Source organism: Equus przewalskii, chromosome 27 (assembly GCF_037783145.1).
Source record: "Equus przewalskii isolate Varuska chromosome 27, EquPr2, whole genome shotgun sequence".
Classification (NCBI taxonomy): Eukaryota; Metazoa; Chordata; class Mammalia; order Perissodactyla; family Equidae; genus Equus; species Equus przewalskii.
In genome coordinates this window covers 34,438,692-34,459,130 of record NC_091857.1, presented here as the reverse complement: position 1 = coordinate 34,459,130, position 20,439 = coordinate 34,438,692, and the positions used below count along the sequence as shown (strand labels likewise).

At 42.7% G+C, this 20,439-nt stretch overlaps 1 protein-coding gene across 9 annotated transcripts in view; it reads left to right on the top strand.

Annotated features, from left to right (window-relative positions):
- Positions 1 to 20,439, top strand: part of ERG (ETS transcription factor ERG) — a 256,558-nt gene that overhangs the window by 226,513 nt on the left and 9,606 nt on the right. For 5 of the 9 annotated variants that reach the window (XM_008539400.2, XM_008539405.2, XM_070597848.1 and 2 more), the window contains 5 exons: positions 8,688 to 8,891; positions 9,738 to 9,818; positions 11,749 to 11,820; positions 19,152 to 19,220; positions 19,879 to 19,935. In XM_008539400.2, the coding sequence (XP_008537622.1) occupies positions 8,688 to 8,891; positions 9,738 to 9,818; positions 11,749 to 11,820; positions 19,152 to 19,220; positions 19,879 to 19,935 (483 nt within the window). The remainder of the gene's footprint in view (positions 1 to 8,687; positions 8,892 to 9,737; positions 9,819 to 11,748; positions 11,821 to 19,151; positions 19,221 to 19,878; positions 19,936 to 20,439) is intronic. The other 4 variants (XM_008539408.2, XM_070597850.1, XM_070597851.1 and 1 more) reach the window with 1 other exon arrangement.

Here is a 20,439-nt window from a genome sequence, read left to right as displayed (position 1 = left end):
AAAATAAATACAGTTAGAAGGACGGCAAACTTCTTGACAACAAAACAGAACAGAGGGCAGGAGAAGAAAATCTCCAGTGAGCTGGGAGAAACTGAGAAAACTCTGGCTATCTTCTGGCTCTTAACCTATTTTGTCTGCCACAAACCCGTTTAGTGGTTTGGAGAAGCCAGTGGGTCCTTTAGAATAATACCTTAAAATGAATAAAATAAGCTTCAGAAGAACACAAAGGAAACTAATTATATTAAGAGTACATTCTAATCTATTGTGTAAATTGAGGGCAAAATAAACATATTTTCAAACAAAGGGTGAGAATTTGTTGCTAACTGACCCTCCCTTCAGGAGATAACAGAGATTTAATAAACAAAGAAAGAGAATAGATCCTAGAAGTAAAGAGTGAGGTGTAAGAAGGAAATGGAAGCAGTGAAATTGGTTAATATGAGGGTAGATCTAAAAAGAAATGGCTGTAAAATGACAACCACAGTCTCCTAAATAGAGAGTAGAACAATAAGGTGGAATAAAAATATTGGACAACAATATTCTATAAGATTAGGGATGGATGACTAGAGTTAAGCTTTCTAAATTCCTTGCGTTCTTTGGGAAAAGGATATATTTGGTGATTAAATTTAGATTTTGTGTAAAGATTAACAAGCAAAGAAATAGAACTAGAATATTAAACAACCAAACCAGTAGAGGAAAAAAAAAAAGAACTGAAGAAAAACATATTGATCTAATAAGACATTTGGAAAGGAGAAATAAAGAGCAGACACAGCAAGGTAAATAAAAAGCACAAAATAAGGTGGTAGAAATCAGATAGATCAGTAACAATGAATGCAAGTAAACCAAACTGGCCATTAAAGAGAGAAAATGAGGGGCCAGCCCGGTGGCGCAGTGGTTAAGTGCGCACATTCCACTTCGGCGGCCTGGGGTTTGCCAGTTCGGATCCTGGGTGCGGACATGGCACCGCTTGGCAAAAGCCATGCTGTGGTAGGTGTCCACAAATAAAGTAGAGGAAGATGGATATGGATGTTAAGCTCAGGGCCAGTCTTCCTCAGAAAAAAAGAGAGGGCTAATCTTCCTCAAAAAATAAAAAAATAATAAAAAAAGAGAAAATGATAGATTGGATTTTATTTATTTATTTATTTATTGGTGAGGAAGATTGGCCCTGAGCTAATATCTGTGCCAGTCTTCCTCTATTTTGTATGTGGGATGCCACCACAGCATGGCTTGATGACCAGTGTTTAGGTCCACTGCCCAGATCTGAACCCATGAACCCTGAGCTGTTGAAGCAGAGCACATGAACTTAACCACTATACTGCCAGGCTGGCTCCTAGATTTTTAAAAAAATACTCCAAAGTCAGTTTTGTACTACTTACAGAAACATCTAACACAAAGAAAGAGTAACAGCAAACAGATGGAAGAAGATACACTAGTCAAATTCTAATAAAAATAAAGCTGACAAAAATGGAAATAGAAAGCAGAAACCATTACTGGAGATAACTGAGGGTTATTACATAATAAAAAAAAGTTTACATTCATGAAAATTATATAGCAATGATAAACTCGTACATACCTAATAAGATAGCCTCAAAATCCATAAAGAACTTTAAGGAGATCAGACAAATCCACTTTAGTGAGAGATTTTAATTTGTCTTTCTCAGTAATTGACAGATCAATGACATAAAAATTATATATTCATTACCAACTTTGATTCAGTGGTTATTTATGGAAACCTGGACCCAACAATTAGAGAATATGCATTCTTTTTAAGCACTCAGGGGGCATCCAGCCACCAAAAAAGAAGCCACCAGTATAAAATAAAATCAATGTCGTATGGACCTCATTCATTGGCCAAAGTGCAATAAAATTAGAAATAAATGATTACTAAAATGGTAACTGAACCCCATCCATAAGTGGAAATTAAGAGGTTCAGAAACAGCCTTGAGTGTAGTCTCTTTATTTGAGGTCAAATTTTAATATCTGGAGAGTAAAGCTCAAAATCAAGCCGGTTCTCTCTGTTGGGCCTGCTTTATAAACATAAAGACCGTCCCTAGAAGGAGGTGAAACGTTAAATCTTATTTTTGCAGGCTTCTCAGTGTCTTGGACTGCAGACTGCAGACTTGCCCAGGGCTTCATTTTATAAACAAAGATCTCATAGTCCTATGATATGGTTTAGGGCTACATTTTATTTTTGGGTATTTTTTTTCATTACCAAGGGCGATTTTTCGATCTGGAAGCCGGTATTTCACATTGATAATTGTTCAAGAAAAATGACACTCAGGCCTTCTGTTATCACCAGTTTGGCTCTTGTTTCATCTTACTTTTATTCCTTCCCCTGGAGGGTTCTCTGAAGTAGGACGTTTGCCTGCATGAGGTATTTTGTTTCGCGAAGGTGCAGCACTTCTCCACCCGTGCAGTATCCTTTTGCCTAATTTCAATATCTACTTAATATTTTCCTGGCAGCAGTGGAGCTCTAGTAGGTCAGGATCCAGTTTCAGGGAAATGTAAAAAAAATTTAGCTCTCCCGCCCACCTCTTGCCCTCCCACCAACAGCACATTGAACAATGCAACTCCAGAACTCCATGCTTTGCTTTGCTTTATTTTTTTAATTCTAATTTCCTGAAACAGCATTCGTGAAACTTTTGGATATTAAACATCTAACCTAAGATACAAATAAGAGGCTTCTGAGAGAGATGGCTGCTTTTCCCCTTTTACTCTGTACCACGTGGGGTTTACCATTTTGATGTCCGTGAAATGTGGACTGGTGACACAGATGTTTTCAAAACAGTTGGACTGGAGGGCTGAAAACAAAACCACTTATCTTCAGTGGCTCATGATTCATCTGACAGAAGCACCTCCAAAAGCTTCTTAAAATAAAGTGATAAATCAGACTTTTGTGTTTAAAGGAAGAGGCTGCCCTGTGATAATAGATTGTTGATTTCATTTTAGCAGCGTTCGCGATGAGAAAAATCCAGTGTGTGGATGCGTTATTTCTCTGCAACATGTTATTGTTGGCAAAGTGCTTTCACATACATTATCTCATTTACTTTTCTCTTCCCCTAACATTTTGCTTAATTACCCACAGAAAAAGAAAACGAATTCCAGAGAGGTTAACATTTACATCGACTGACTGGTTGAATCAGAACCCAAATATGCGTATTCTGGTTCCCAATAAAGCCTTTTGTTTGATCACCAAGTTTTCTGTGCTTGAGGTAATTTTAGACATTCTTTGGCACCTTAGACATTTTTCAATGACTCTGAAATGCCTAGATCAAGAAGTCCAGCCTTCTTAGCAAGATACCCAAGGCTCCCCCATGATCTGACTCCAACTTGCATCTCCATCCTTATATGTTTCTGCGCTCCCTCTTAAACACTCCTATCCAGCCACACCGAATTCTCACTTCTCCCTCAACACATCAGATATTTCCTGCCTCTGTGGGAATGAAACTAGACTCAAGCTGGCCCCCTAAACTAACGAGCTTCTCTGCTTCTGTCACCCTGCCACTGTCAAATCTTTTTCATTAATGTAGGCTCAAGCCAAACCCTTCTTTTGCAGCCTTTTCCTTTTTTCCTGGTTGGGATCAGTTGCGACTTCTCTGTGCTTCCATGTCCTGCTTGGATAACGTAGATTTAATTCTGCTTTGTGGGTTGTCTTCATGCCTGCCTCCCTCGGTAGAGTCTCATCATCTCTCTTCGTCTTGGCTGCCTCTGAATCCATGTAGTACTTGTAATATAGTAAGTGCTCGGGAACTCTTACTTGTCTTAAATGACTCTTGGTCCTTATCCTGTTGGAGTCATTCCTTAGGTCCTTGAATTCTACATATTGTTTTATAGAAGAAGAAACCCAGGCTTAGTCATGAGGTCGGGTAACAAGTTCCAAGTCCTACCACTATGTGGAGGCAGGAGGTGTGGAATGCCACACCTAAAAATTAGGCACAGGTGGTGCCTCGGGGTGGGGCTCATTGTGTTGCCCCCTCCCCTTTCTCCTTCACATGCATAGTTGGGGGTCAGGGAAGGAGGTAAAGCCTGTTGAATCTTGTGGGATCTTGTGAATGAGTCCCCTTCCGTGATTGTAGGGTGGGACAGAAGCAAGAAAGCTTTACTGACATACCATGGGCAATGGAGGACATCTGGGAGATTCTGCTGGGCTCTCTGTAGAGCTGAAGGGTGAGCTGGGACCCAACACACTGACCTGAGCCCTAAAAGATTCTACCTACAGCTGCAGCATCCATGGCTGGCCCAGGTAGCTGGGGTGGAGCTCAGCATGGGCTCTGTCATCAGGGTGGGGACTGGGCCTCCACTCTTGTTATCACTCCCCTGCTCAGAGATTCATTATAAGTGCTTACACCTCAAGAGCATGGAGGACAGATGCCCAAAGGAGGTGGTGAATGTAGGTGAGGGTCCAAGAAGGGGCCAGCCCTCCGAGCAGTGGATGGTGGGTGGGCACAGGTATGGGCCATTGGTTCAGGAGACGGCAGGTAGTAGTGTGTGGCTGCAGGATGAGGGAGTGGGGGAATGGCTGGGAATGACACCTATGAAGACAGTGGGGCCCAGCAAACTAAGGGCCATGTGCTGCATGCTGAGGAGTTTGGGCTTGTCCCTTGCAAACTGTTCTCTGTTACAACTCCTGTCAAGTAGGTCCAGAATAATGGTGCCCCACGGAAGGTTGTAAGGGAGCATCCTCACTTACTCCATCAAGTGGCCATATTTTTTTAATATTCTTTACCTACAAACTTATAGGACAGAGGTGTAGAGATCAAATTCCAAAGGACACAGGAGTAACCTGACTTGGTGTAATTTTGTTCTTTTCAAATGAAGCAATTCTCATTACTGAACTGTATAAGAAAGTGAAATTAAAATTGTATACCCTTGAAAGAAGTTTTATAAAAAGACTTTAACAAATATATATACACATATATAACAAATATACCTCTACATGTATGTATATTTTAATCCTTTATAAGACCTTGTTTTGATTTTGAAACATAGAGGAGAATAAATTTTTTTGTAAATAACTTTTTAACCCAAGTACTATGTTTGTTGGAAGAAAAAAATGGGAAGATATAGTTCAGTGAAAAAGAAAAAAATCTAAAATTCTCTATTGCCTTTTCCCCAGAGACAACCATTGTCATTTTGTTGCGTATCCGTCCAAAATTCTTTCCATGGATATATTTACATTTCTTTGCAAAATATAATTAGACCACAGTAATGTTTTCAAACGTTTTAATTTAATCTACTTTGAACATTTTTTTTCATATCAATTGATATGTTCAGCGGAGTAATTTTTAGTTTCTAAATATCACGGGAACATTCCTGAATGCACTGCAACTTAACTAGTTCTCTTTTTGTTGGACATTTAGGGTGTTTCCAATGTTTTGCTATTATAAACAACACTACAAAGGACATCCTTGAAAATAAATCATTGCGCACATCCTCTATTGTTTACTTAGGATAAATTTCTAGAAGTGGAATTTTTAGTTCAGAGACTATACACGCATTTTTTTAAAGACATTTGAAAGATATTGCTGAGTTGTTCGTTGGGCAGGTTGGAGCCGTTTACACTCGCGCCAGCATTATGAGAGAAGGGCCATTTCACCAATCCAAAGTGAGCATGTTACAAACAAGAGCAATACAGGTCAAGGAATCGGTCTCTGGGTCTTGCACATGATTCCCTTAAAGGAAAACTGAATGAGCTGTGACATCCCCGGACTTAGTGGCGGGAATCAATTAATGGGCACATCAAGGGACGATAGAGAGATTGGGCTTCTCTTTTTGGCTGTCTTCCTAAGATGTCATTTCACCATTTTAATAAGAACCCAGTCACTTACAGGAAGATGTTTATGTATCATTTTGAGAATATCTGGTTCCGCCATTGAGAAGAAGATGCTTCCCAGAATGAACTGATTTCTACGAAGTTAGTTACACCAAAAAGTAGTCCTCTCGTGTTGTCAAAGACAAAACAAAACATAAAAAAAGGGTCTGGCTAATACCTGTAATGGAATATAAAGTTTCCATTTTATAGGCAATGACTTGGGGAGGATTGTAGGAGGGGGCTTTCTATCTGAGTGGGCTGCTTAACTGTCCTCTGCACAGAACCAAGGATAAGGAGGACCTGAATTGAGGGTGTCCTGAGGCCAAAATATGATCCATTCCTGTAAAATGTGGAATCATGACCTGCCACGAGAAAAAGAAGAAAAACGACCTTCTACGAAAACAGTCTGGAGTTTTGAATACTTTTTCTCCCTGAAAGCAGAATCCTGACCCAATGGCAGAGAGCCATCTGAACTTCAATGAGTTGGGCAAAGTTAACCATCCATATCCACATTCAGTTTTCACAGACTAACGAAAATGTTTCCATGTGTTTGGGTTATAAAGGAATGTGCACACCTTTCTGTCAACACTGCCGTTTGAGTTTTTGTAGATGTTCTTCTTTTTGCAGCAGAACCAAAGTTCTCCTTAGTTTTCAGATTCTATGCACTGATTGCTGATGGGGAATGTGAGTGTTATAACGCTGGTTGAAATCTAATACTAACTGGTGATGTGGAAGATGCACGTGCCCCAGGACCCAGCAACTCCACAGTTAGGTACTCCCCCTAGGCCAGCACTTCCCCAAGCTTAGTGTGCACACAGATCAGCGGAGGATCTTGTGAAAATGCACTCTGATTCAGCAGGTCTGGGGTGGTGCCTAAGATTCTGCATTTCTAATTAGCTCCCAGGTCATCCCTGGATCCCTAGCATCCCAGCTGATGCTGCTAGGTCCCAGGACCCCACTCTAAGTGGAGAGTACCTGGAATTGATGGTCCGACCCCTGGCTACACCTTAGAATAATCTGGGGAGTTTTAACAATGCTGATGCCCAGGCTGCCCTCCAGCAGAATTAAATCAGAATCTCTGTGGCTGAGCCCAGGCATCAATGGTTTTTCCATCTCCCCGTGATTCGAGTGTGGAGCCCAGGCTGTAGACCAATGCAGATTCCTTCACATGTGCACAGGGACATAGGCACAGAGATGTTCATTGATAAATAAATTGAGTAGATTCCTATGGGGGAAGCCCAAGAGCTGCTTAAGTGATCGAATAGATCTACCTGGATTAACTTGCACACATCTTGAAAATACAGTGCTGAGTGCCAAAAGCAAATCAGATAACATTGCTATTAACTTTAAAAACGCAAAACGGTATATATAGTTAATATGGTCAAAGTATTCAAATATGTTTAGGGATGACGTAAGTATCAACTTTAGGATAGTTGTTACTTCTGGAGGGTGCAGGAGGGGAATGGGATGGGGGTGGATTAAGTTGGATTTGAAATAATGTCTTTCTATTAAAAAAGGTATGAAGCCGAAGGGAAAGAAGGAAGGAACAAAAGAAGGGAGAGAGGGAGAGAGAGAGGGCAGAAAAGAAAGGAAAGAAGGAAGGAAGGAAGAGAGGGAGAGAGGGCGAGAAGAGAACTCTGGTGATATGACTGTCTGTCTGTTTCTCACTATTGCTGCTGTTTACTTCTGTAAACTTAGAATGTATTCCAGCAGCCACTACATGCCTCATTCTTGAGTGGCCTGAAATATTAGTAAGACTAAACAAGATTCTAAAACTATGAGCTAAAAAGTGGTTCAAAAGGATGATTTATTCCCCCACGAGATTTTTCACTCCTTACGATTAGAGCATCATGGCACAGCTGACCTCTAAGGGCCTGTCCAGAGAACAGAGGTCAAGGCTCTCATTTTACATGTAAAACAGACACAGGAAGGAGACACAGCCTCCAGAGGTTGCAGCAAGTTGAGAGACCCCAGGATTAGAACTCCCGCTCCCTGCCCACTGTCTCTGTCTCAGAGACCCTAGGGAGGCACCCTGAATACCCTCCACCCAGGCGTGTTTGTGTGGGGTGGTCCTGGCTTGTGTTTCCGTTGAGGATCGCCTGCTCCTTCTCCCCAGGGCCCTGCCCTCCTGGTCCTATTGGGGCCCCTTCCCCTACGTGGCAGTAGAGCGTGATGACATTGCCTGCATCCTGTGGGGCGTTTGCGAGCCACAGCTGGGGAACATGGGAGTCGCCCAGCCAGCCCCTGCTCCTGCAGGTGCGAGGTAGTTGCCAAACGAAGCTCCCTGCAGGGAAAGCATGTAACCGGCGGCTCTCTTAGAAATGCTGGCTCCTAGGCGGGGCTGGGGTTTTGCTTTGCCTACACTTTATTTCTAATTCTGTGCTCAATATTTTTCAGAATTTTGTGCAAAAACTGGTTTGATTTTTTTTTTTCCAATCTGTAGTTGGCATCTTCCTGATGCGCATTGCTAACTCTTATTTTCATCTTAAGATACCGGAAGTTTTCTAAGGAAAGAAAGTTTCTACTTATTCTTATTCATTTTTAAATGGATAAACAAAAATGAATACAAAGCAAATCCCTAGAGGATGCTTTAGATTATGTGAGCAACAAAGGGGCAGGTGTTGTGAATAAGCCTGAACTTCCAGAACAATTCCCGTAAAGACAATGGTCTATTGGGTGAGTCAGTTGGTGTTTTTGTCTCCCTCCAAGACATTCTCTTTTGACCAGTCCCCGAGCCTGGCTTGAAGCTGTGCTTCTAGAACAGCCAGAGGGGCTACTCTGGAAAGCTGTGTGGGGCGGGAGATCCCGCCTGGGATATGACTATGCCCCGGAAATTTGTCTTCAGGAGTTGATTGAATATGTTTCCATCCCCTTTCAGATCCTACCCTATGGAGCACGGACCATGTCCGGCAGTGGCTGGAGTGGGCAGTGAAAGAATACGGCCTTCCAGACGTCGACATCTTATTATTCCAGAATATTGATGGGAAGGAACTGTGCAAGATGACCAAAGATGACTTTCAGAGGCTCACCCCAAGCTACAATGCTGACATCCTTCTCTCGCATCTCCACTACCTCAGAGAGAGTAAGATGGTCCCCCTTCAGGACAGAGATCACTGTCCTGTTGGCTCTTGTTAACCTAAGCTGCAGAGGGTTCAATCTAGTTTGTGGCCAGCATCTTTCTGCCCTAACCCAGTGCCATTTAGGATCTGAGAGAGCTAGGCACTTAGAAGGCAAGGACTTAGGTGAAAGCATGGTGAGAAGTAGTCAGAGCTTTTACAAGAAGCTGAAAAGTCCCCTTAGCATTCAGCTGCCTCCTGCAGGGTCCCCTTGACCAAGAAGATCACGTGTCAAAGGGAAACGAAGCTTTGTCTGGTCACACATTATTTCATCTCTCTGGTGCCCACATTGAAACAGAAACAAGATGGAAAGGCTCCTACTTGATGGGAATTATGGGGTTCATCTTGCCCAAAGCTAAACGAAACCCCGCCTCCGTATCCAACCCGAATGCAGAATGAGGGAAGTTCTCACGTGGTATCCTGATATGGCTGAGCCTGACAGTGGAATGGCATATCGGCGATTAGAGGCATGAATCCCGAGCCTGCTGCATGCTTTAATTCCTCCAACGTCAAGCATGATCAGGAGATAGTGGGCATAGTGGGCGCAGTGCAATAGTGGGGTGGGGTGAAGTCTCTGGTGTAAATGCTTTGCCTGGCATCCCAACTACATACTCCCTGAATTACATATGGGCCCCTATCTGGGTTTTAACACGCTAACAAGTAACAGGGCCACGGAGAGATTTCCAAGCATTCTGTGAGATTAAGGTGGGAGTGGAGGGGTGTTTTTCTTTCTTCTCTTTTTTTTTTTCTTTAAGAAAGATAATTCTCTCTTTTTTTTTTTTTCATTTGGATGTTGCTTTTTTGTTTTGTAGCTCCTCTTCCACATTTGACTTCAGATGATGTTGATAAAGCCTTACAAAACTCTCCACGGTTAATGCATGCTAGAAACACAGGTAATGCTGGCCCCGCCCCTTCCCCACAGACCCGTGCAAGGTCTTGTCTACAAATTGCATGCTTTCAAGGTGGAACGTGGGAGATCAGAGTCAGGAAAGCGGAAGCAGAGAGGGGCACCTGGAGGGGTTCTTTTCCATTTGTGGGATGCTCTGTGCTGAAAGTACCACAGACTAACGACAGGGGGCGCCCTTTGGTTTCTGAGCTCTCTCCCCTCCCCGCTCCCTTTGACAAAGGATTTCTTTTAACCAAGAGATGTGCAGAATTAGCCTTTGGCCGTAGCCTCAGCTCACATTTGCTGAATTACAATCTGCTGCTATTCGTCCCAAATATGCGCTGTTCTGACTTGTAGAGACTAAAAGCCCGTTCCCTATAAAGGGGCCCTTAGCGTGCTCGCTCTCTTTTTTTCTTTTTTATTCTTAAAGGGATATTTACCAAGATAAGCAGGAGCTTTATTTTTTTCCTTTCTGGTAAAGTTTTAGGCCATTTGACTTGTCTTGACTTTAATCTTCTCGCACGGACTTTGTACATTTGCAAAAGGCAGTAGGAGGGAATGTTGGTTGCTTTCTGCGAAGTTTTATTCAAAGGGAAACTTATAATTTTGGAGGATATGAAATTAGTTACTAACTAAATCCCTACTTTTCTATGTCTAACCACTGATTCTACATTTTATTTGTTGATTTTGCCTGAGCCCAGTCGCGTTTAACAGAATGCTTCGTCCTGCTTAACCTTCCTCTTTCCCTCAGAGTAGAAGCTCAGAGTAGAGGCTGGGCTTACAGCGGGTGAATGTGTCCCTGGTTGGCATCCATTTCCTCCCTTCTGCTGGAGACAGGTACAGAAGCCTGGCCACAGGCTGCTCACCTCACTGTGTCACCCTGCAGGGACCCTCTGCCACCACCCAAGCTAGGGATAAAACCATCAGGTGCTGGGAAGTCTTATGTCACCCCTTGCAAGAAAGCAAGCCGACTCGTGGTCAGCCCTCACAAAGAAACACAGCCATGTTCCCAATATTTGCCAGTTTATTTTAAAATGTATAAAATGAGTGCGTCCGGGTTTGAGTAGTACTGAAATTGCTGGTTGATCTTGGTCCTCAATATTCAGATCATTGTGTTTTTAATGTAAAGTAAAAAAACAAAATGTTTTGAGTCGGTGGTACTTTTTCGATGTAGGTTGCGCACATCAGCTTATTAATGACCTTGTGGCCAGAAATAACAAATAACTTATAGTAATTTCCCCCGTTAGGAAACACCTTTGAGCTACACACATTTTCTGATAATTTCATTGTCGTTTAAAAAATTTTTAACAGTGGGTGAAAGTGGCAAGAATGCTCTGACTTCATTATTTTTGTGATTGCTAAACTTAGATGCAATCAAAGAACAGGACAACCAATCCCCAATGGACTGAACTGCAAAAAGGGATTTTTTTTTCCGCTAACAACACGAGCATTGACTCAGAGAGAGAGAAAGGGAAGACAAGTATTTGAATAGAGATGTGGATTAATTATTAATCAGATCCATATATTCTTTGGCAAAATATTTATAATTCTTTGGTCCTGCTTTCCGAGGGCTCTGTAAAATGTTTTACGGGTTTTTGTGCAGTTTTGAAATTAAAACACACACCGTAGAATTTTTTTAATAAAATGAGATTGCCGGGAGGAAGATGCGGGGGCGCAGATCGGCTTCAGCAAGAAGCTGTGAAACCAAAACACAGGACACTTTGTGACAAATGGGGCACAGGACAGCTTCCTGTGTGCTTCGTCTGCAGACTCCGCTGCTGACCCGTGCGTGTGCCCAGTCCGTCCCAGGTCTGCTGTGGCAGGTCCCAGGAGGTCGCCTCCCTTTGTTGTCGCAGGGTAAACTGAACGCTGTTGCTGAGACCGACCGGCAGCCACCACAAAGACTTCACGTGTTTTGTCTTTCCTTTTGTCTGCAGGGGGTGCGGCTTTTATTTTCCCAAATACTTCAGTATATCCTGAAGCTACGCAAAGAATTACAACTAGGCCAGGTACGAAAACACCCCCGGGTGATCTGTCCACTGAGAGACCTTCAGGGATGTCCTGTGAGGTCCATGACCCCGGTCACGTGATAGGAACAGAGCTGATCCTGGATCTGAAGCGAGTCCTAAAGTCTCATTCTGCCTCTGTGGATCGGGAGCCCAAATTCAGTCAGAGCTTGTCACTCAAATGTCACACGAAAGGTCCCCGAACCTGAGAATTCAAAGCAGACCGGCCCTTTAGCTAGCTGCCCTGAGAGACAGAGGTAAAGACGGCATCCTGGATGCCTGGCAATAAGGAGAGCCTCTGCTTTCGAGCCCATTGATGGCCTTAAGTCTGGTCATTTCTCCCTCATCAGGGAGCAGCACAAAGCAAGAGGAATCCCAAGGATGCTAGTGACCGATTCCCAGTGTGTACCAAGAGCCAGTCACTCAGAACAGAAGCATGTCATAGATATCTGACTGTTACTCTCTGTCTTTCCCAGTGATTTAAGTGGGTAATTACTTTCCATGTCATTCACAACAATCATCAATATTTATCAAACGCCCATTAGTGCCAAGCACGATGTGAGATTATGGGAAAATATAGATGAGCCAGACTCAGAAAGCTTCCTGTCCTCAGAAAGCTGGCCTGTTCATCCTGCAGATGTCCGCTGAATGCCTCCTCTGTGCAGCACGGAGGGTGCGATGGGGAGCAAGCTCACAGCACACGTTCATGTTTAGTCTCAAGTGCTGGATGTTTCGGTGGAGACCCCTAGAGCCAGAGACAGACCCACACACATAAAATTTAACCTGAAGTGCCAGCAACCTAGAGCCAGAGAGACGGAGATACACAGATGGAAGTTTCACCTTAAGTGCTGATTCTGCAGTCCAGGCACCGCTGTAACAGGAGAGGAGGCGGGAGCAGGAGCGGGAGGAATTCCCTCCAGGAGAGGAAGGAGGAAACTCCTTTCCAGAGGAAGGGCCATATGCCAAAGGGGGATTTGGTGTTTGCCAGGGGCAGGAGCGGGGGCATTTCAGACAAGGGGCAACATGGCTTGGACTTCTGTCCCCTCACCAGGACTTACACCAACCCCATAACCTGGATATCACTATGCCAGCCTCACAGCTGAGGGAATCGTGGCTCAAGGCAGAGGGATGGTTCTTCCACATTCAGACGTGGATCCAGGCTCAGGTCTTCTAAGACCTAGGCTATTGCTCTTGACCTCTATCACGAGTCCAGGCTGCACAACTGTCAGTTTGAACTGGTCCAAGGCGCTAAACTTGGTGCTACTGTCTCTTTCCGGTGAGTGAGACTGGGGGCCAGTGAGCTAACCAGCAGGAGTGAAGAAGCTTCTCGGAGTTGTTCTCATCCCGACACTGCCCTGTTACCGCCCTAGTGACTTCAGGCTGGCGGTTTTCTCTTCTCTGACCTCAGAGAAGGAGTTTGCTCCCCTGCTCCGGGGAAGCATGGCAGAAAGGCTTAGCCACAGTGCTTAGTTATCCCGTCACATTAGAGCCCGCACAGGTCATGTAATCGTGGGCAAGACCCAGGGTCTAGAGTAACTAGCCTGGCCCTAAAGAAACCCACCATGTGTCTTGAAAATGGAAAATAGAAATGCACGCTTTACTCCAGCTCTAGAGATTTCTTAGTTTACCATTAGTAAATGCATCTTTGGGGAAACAGAGGGAAGTGTAGGAAAATCACAATAGTTTTGTGAGCATTTTAAGAACGTTTTCATCCATACTTAAAAAAATAAAAGCTATCCGTAAAATATTTGGCTAGGGTTTGCATGTTTGTTTGTTTTAAGCTATCTGGTGGGTGCCTCTGACTGAGTTCGAAAAGCCAGGGATTGTGAGCTCGTGTTGAAGTGATGTCAAAAGATCCCAATGTGTGGCCAAAATGGTTGGTACAGTCCAATGGTCAGACCAGCCAGCTGACTGCTTGTTGCTACATAGATAGAACTTTGGATCCTGGAACTACTTTTTTTCGTATTGTAGGAAACAGTGAATTTGGAATATGTGGTTTATCCAGGTGTATGGAGAGGAGAGTGCCTGGAAGGGTGGTGGCTGGGACACCCCTCTGTGCTTCAGCCGAGGGAAAGACAAGGGGGGCACGCTCAAGTGCACCTCGCATAGTTCTGATCCTGCTCCTCCTTGGGTCCGTCATTTAAGTGTGACCTGGAAGAGATCACGCTTCCCTATCTCCGTTACTGGGAAAGTACATTTCTGAGACTCAATTTGTATCAAAAATACCTGTTTTCATGACTGCTACTGTCATTATGAAAGGAGATATAAATGTTGGTATTTGAGCTGTAAAGAATTTCAATCAGACTAAACAAGCCAGAGAACTATTTGCTGTAAGCCAGATTCAGGAAGTTGACCTTGAAGAAGAGAATCATTTATACACCTTGGGTGGATCATTGACCAGCCTTGAAGGAGTGGCCTTGTGAGTGTGAAAGCCTGTAATGGTGCAAGTGAAGAACTTTGGGAGGGCTCGGGGGCATGGGTGTTACCTAGCTGACTACCGAGCTGCATGAGTCACTGGAGGAGGGGTAGTCACTGGGAATCTCACTCAGCCTGCCCCTGTGGTCAGTGGGTATCTAACTGCTTTCAGAGGAGGTGATCATTGACCCTGTCCTTGGGAGAGGTCCTTGGGTCCTCCGGGATAGAGACCTGAGTTCCTGTCCCCTGTACTCTTGGTTTGCTGTGTCATGACCTTCATGTCCACCCCACTTCTCTAATCCCACATCCATGGAAACAGAGGACTCCTTCCACCCACATGTGTCATCCTGTGAGTCCTGCTTCCCAGTGCTCCCTCGCCACACTTCCCGTGCCACCTCCCTCCTTTCCTTCCTGCCTCGAGTAACCCATCCCTGGGCTGCTGTCCTCAGTCTACCTTTTCGTCTTTTTGTGGCTGAACTTCTCAAACTTCTGGATCGTTTATTCCAGAGTCAATTACTGCTTACCCTGTCAAGTCACTGTGTCATTTCAATTTTACCCCATAATTGGCCAAAACTGTTTAGTGACCTTACAGATGAACACAAAACGGATGTTTTACTCCTCTGTTCGTGCTTCACCTCTTCTCTTCCTATGCTTGTTCCTATTTACTTTCTCCAAACTTTTCTGATTGAAAATGCATCCTCTTTGATGATCCCTTTTTTGGATTAGCACTGACACCAATCTTATCTCTCTTCTCATAAAGTGTTAGCTCATAGGCATATCATTTTACATTCTGTTTTTTATGATCATTATTTTATGGTGTTTCATGTGTTTCTTGGGTTGGGTCAGTTAGTATCAGAAACCTTTTCCCCATCTCTCCTGTAAGGACCCTCCGCCCTTTGCCGAACATGTGCATTTTGGAGTCATGGCCCCTTGAGTTCTCAAGTGGTATAAACAGAGACAGGTCTGACTTAGAGAAATTTGCAAGCAGGTTTTTGACCTTGTGATGTGCTGCCTCACCTGGCATCTTAGGAGCAGTTTATGTGAAAGCTGTGGTGTGTGCCAAGAAGGATGTTCTATAACCTCATCTTCTCCTCCTCCATCACCATGGCAACCCATGTATCATGATACCCATCTAGGATGTTATCAAAAGAGACTGAAGAGTTGAATCTGCAAATGCAGGCTTGATTTCTGCTTTTCAGCTGGTTCTCTTCAAGGCTTTCTTGGAATCTTAAATTAGTCCTCCACCGGAGTTCAAAATTTAGTGCCATTTAGTATCACGAGTCGTAGCAAGGCACTGCAGCTAATGTACTTTCTCCTCCGTTAGGTGTTATGTAAATCCTGTATCATAACAAATGGCTAAAAATGCATTCTTTGCTTTTTCCTAGCTGTAATATAACCACAGAGATCTACAAACCTAGGCAAGAAGGGAATGCAAAATGCCCCCAGATCTGTGTGTTTTGATATGGGATTTTAGAAGACTAGGAAGATCTGGAGGAAGACAAGAGGGAGCAACTTACTCATGTTAGGATTGACTCTAAACATTTCTTCCATTAAACAGGCCTTTATAGATTGGTTCTGGGCAATAGCTCTTGGTCTTTCTGTCTTTGCCATTAGTATCTAAGTCCATTGACAGCAGGCAGATCTCATCCAGCCCAGCCAGAGGACCTCCAGAGTTGCTTTGTAAATATGGTATGGATCCTGCAGAATGAGAATGCGCTCTTCCATGATCCAAGTTCTGGCCCTTTAAAAAATAAAGTGGGTAGGTAGATGTCAAGAGGGCTAGAACGCTGTTCTTTAGTAAGCTTGACGAAAGGAGAATACAGGACTTGGTGAACTTAGCCTTGTAGGAAGGGCAGCGAAGATGTTGTCTTCATTTGCTGATTTCTAGGGAAGGGAGTAGGTGGCGGGAGGAGTCTCATTCAGAATCAGGAACTGATCCTAGCTCCCAGTGACTTGACAAAGATGCAGGGGTCAAACTCCCTACCTGTAGCTGCATGGGTTTTGATCTGGATCACGGCATATAACATGCTTCTCTGATAACCCTAAGCCACCTATAAAATGGCTTTTACAATGTTCAATTTGCAAACACAGTCTGTTACAGAAAAAAATAGCAGAACCAATGCCAAAAAGCAGCCTTCCCCAACTTCAGGAACTTCTGCCAAATGTATGAATTAATTATCTGGAAGATTAAGGTTGAGAAATGGAAAGTGTGTTGAAATGACCACCAAAAATTAAATGTAAAATATGTTCTCACTAGAAGTCCTATGATCTACTATCAATGAGGGACAAATAGCAAATGTACATGGAGTAGTAATTTTTCAAGCAGCTGAAGAGTAGAACTACTCAAAACTGCCTCTGCTTTGCGGTGGTGGAGCCGCTGACGAGTCCATCGCTGGTTGTCTCCCATCTCAGCAAGGCTTAGCTCAACATTTCCCAATGTCACATCCCGCAGGAGGGGGCTTAGCCCACACAGCGTGTGATCGGTAGTTGATAAGGAAGCACTGGACCAGAATTTCATGAACGAAAACAAAAGCCTGCTTATCTTCCATGGCAATATGTTTATGAACATGTTAATCATTGTTCATATAAACATCTCAAATTCTTGGCTAAAAATCAGACTTGGTGTTGTTGAGGTCCTGACTTATTTTCGAGGGAGGATGGGATATGGTTATACACCCTGAGAAGGATTTTATGAATAAAGAGTTTCAAAATATTTTTCTATTCGTAGTTTGGTGTTTAATTTTTTCCAGTCACGTTTCACGAACAATACTTTCGTGTTTAAAGTAGTGTTGGGCTAACCTACTGACACTTGCTATTAATTCTATTAGCATTATTATAGCTCAGGTAGAAGCATTCAGTCCAGAACTCTTTCCACATGTTTATTTATTTGTATTGAAACACTCAGATAGCATTTCTGAAATCGTTATCTGTAGGAACACAGATTCCTAGAAAAAAGCAATGGAAATTGTCTAGAACAGGCTTTCTCAAACTTCAAGTGCAAACAAGTCTCCTGGGATCTTGTTAAAATGTAGATTCTGGTTCAGTCTATCTGAAGTGAAATTCTGCATTTCTAACAAGCTCCCAGATGTTGCCAGTATTGCTAGTCTGAGGACCACACTTTGATAAACAAGGATCTAGAACATATTTCTGTAGTATCTTGCTTTTTCATTTGGTAAACAGAAGCCCCTGGTGGATATGCCTGTCTACCCCTGAATTCGGCTAGATGCTGTTATGACTGCCTTGCTAGGAGATTTTTCTTTCTGAGACAATTCTCAAATTGAAACTCTGGCGAACTGCGTTTTAGACAAAATGCAACTGGATGAGAATCCGAGTGCAAAGAGCTCCCAGAGACTTCGGTTGAAATTTAGTTGTAAATTGATAGCGGCTGCAGATTTAATTCCCATGTGCAACCCCAACACCAGAAAAGTGAGACTCTGAGGAGCTGGGTGGGAAAGGTTTATGGTCCAAAAATGCAAAAATGCCAGTTGAGAGGGAGTGGTGAGGAATAGCAGGGTTTAAAAAGAAAAATTATCTAACTCAACCAAAGCTCTGGAGAGTAGGATTTCACAGACCACACTAGTCGAGACGCTCGTAGCCAAACAGACCAAATAAATTAAGGCAATTCTGTGTTGAATTTCACGTTGCATTTCACTGCTATTCTCTTTGGGATATGAAAATAGGAAAAGACACATCTTTTGCAGCATAGTCAAGCTTTTTGAAGATTGACCCACCAAATCGCCAATTTTAAACAAGGTTAAATGATCTGTTTAAAGAGAGGCTTAGACCTAATTCCATCGCCCTGCCCTCCGAGTGAGGTTTTATAGCCATTCCAGGTGTCTGGCAGCAGAATACCTGCTGAAGTATTTGGCTGTGCCTTTCAGTTGGCCCAGAATGACACATGGCATTGAACTGAGACCCATCAATCCAAGAAGACACAGTTTTGAAAAGATTCTCTAATAAGACTGAATGTAGAAATAGCTTTGTGTATGCAATTAGTAAGAGCATGCATAATAATCTTTCTTGTGTATCCTTTTGAAAGAAACTTGGAATGACTTAGAGTCTTCATAATCATTGACAGAACTGGCACTGGGGATGCAGAAGTATAGTTATTAAATTTGCATATGTGAAGTGCGAGGAAGGTTTTGGGACAAGTGATAATATAAATACGAAGAAATCATTGGCGTATACTTAAGCTCTTACGGTCATTGTTAACCTATTGTGGGGGCAGTACTATTTCAGTCTTGCAATTGATTTCATGCAATTCCTTTTAGAGAAATTCTAAATTCATTTAGAGAAGGAGAAATAGTAGACATTTTTGTATAAAAATAACTAGACAGTTAAGACTGATTTATTAAAAATGGGTGAGATTATATAGGGAAATGAGGGGTGACTGAGAGAGGTAGCTGGCAAATAAGAGGATAAGAAGCCAGTGCTGGTTGTTTCCAGGGAAGAAGGAGAGGAAGGAACGTGAGGTCATTTGTGGATTTAGGGGCAGACTTCAAGCAACAATTGGTCGATTCATCCAAGCTGTGGGCTCTGTTTTAGATGGGTCGTGAAGATAACAAAGGGATGGATTTAGGTCGGTCCCAGTTGGAAGCAGGACAAATTAGATTGTAAGAATTTTTTTTATATGATCTTGACCTATGATTATAGGAAATTACCTTAGAAGAGTCAGCCAGCTGTTTGAGAATCTGTCAATGGGAGTTTTCAGATTAATGGTGAAAATGTTAGATCAATAAAATATACAAAATTATTACTTGTAGATAAAACCCGAATCTAGTGGCATCCGGGTTGAATATTTCTTTGGATTACTGGATTTTCTTGCACAATATTTATTCTAATAAACAAAACAAAAAACACAAAATAGCTATTATAAAATTACATTATTGATCTTTTAATCAATTTATTTGTCTTTACAGATTTACCTTATGAACCACCCAGGAGATCAGCCTGGACCGGTCATGGCCACCCCACCCCCCAGTCAAAAGGTACAGTGTTGACTCTCACTGCCTTGATGTGCGTGTCACAAGGCAGTGGATAACTGTTGATGGAGTAAATAATTTCTGTAGCTAATCTGTGCTTTTTCAATACATAAAGTGTCTGTCCCATTGGCAACAAAGCACAACTGATCTTTAAATGCAGTCTTTCTCTGTTGGGGTTATACTTCCTTCCATAACAAAAAGAAATGAATGACATAATGTATTTCAACAGGGACAAATGCATGTCTCATGGGATGTTTGAAGACAGTAAATACTGGGTGATTTCCTCATCTTGGCCATGTTTAAAAGCGTCCCTTGCTTTATTTTCTTTTCCTAGTGGTTTCTGTTTATCTATTTGTTTTAGACTGTGTTTCATTTTAATGTTTTGCAAGCCATCACAGATTCTTTTTTTTTTTAATTTTGGAAAAAGTGGGGTACAAATAAACTTTTTAAATAATCCGAAGTGCCCTTTTCTTCTCTACAATGTTTACATTTGGTTTCATTAAAAAGGACAATTTTTCCTTATCATAAGATGCTTCTTATTATAAAAGTAAGACTATTATGTTAATAACTAAGATAATTGATTGAATGATGATACAAGAGCATCAAAGGCCAGTGGCCAAATATAAATTCTGGCTAACTGACTCTTTTACTTTTGGATTTTCAGCTGCTCAGCCATCACCTTCCACAGTGCCCAAAACTGAAGACCAGCGTCCTCAGTTAGGTATGTTCCAGGGAACATAAGAGAAGAAACAGATTTAGCAGCATATTTCTAAAATGTGTCATTTTCTGCATGGAATTAATGTTTCTTTGTCTTCTTTAATGACTGCTCCGTATATAAAATGGGGACCAAATTATCAGTCTACTCAATTGGGATGACTTGAGGTTTTGCTAAAACACTTCCAAAATCTATCTAATAAATTTGGACAATAACATTCTACTTGCACACAGCCTGGTTCTTTGTGACCCATGAATTCTTTTAATTTCACCTTACAGGCCCTGTGCACCAACTCAGCCTTTGTACCAAGTCCAATGTGGAAACGTAGTGGAAGGTTGATACTGCCAGTGCTGGGCTACAGGGCCAACATGGCCCTTGGGCAGACTGGGGACTTACACATGTTTACTCTACTTGTATCCTGGGATGGAGACAGGACTGGTCTGGGCAGTGGGAATCCTGGGCCAAATCAGAGCTTGGCCACCAACTAGGAGAACTTTAGCAAGAAACTTC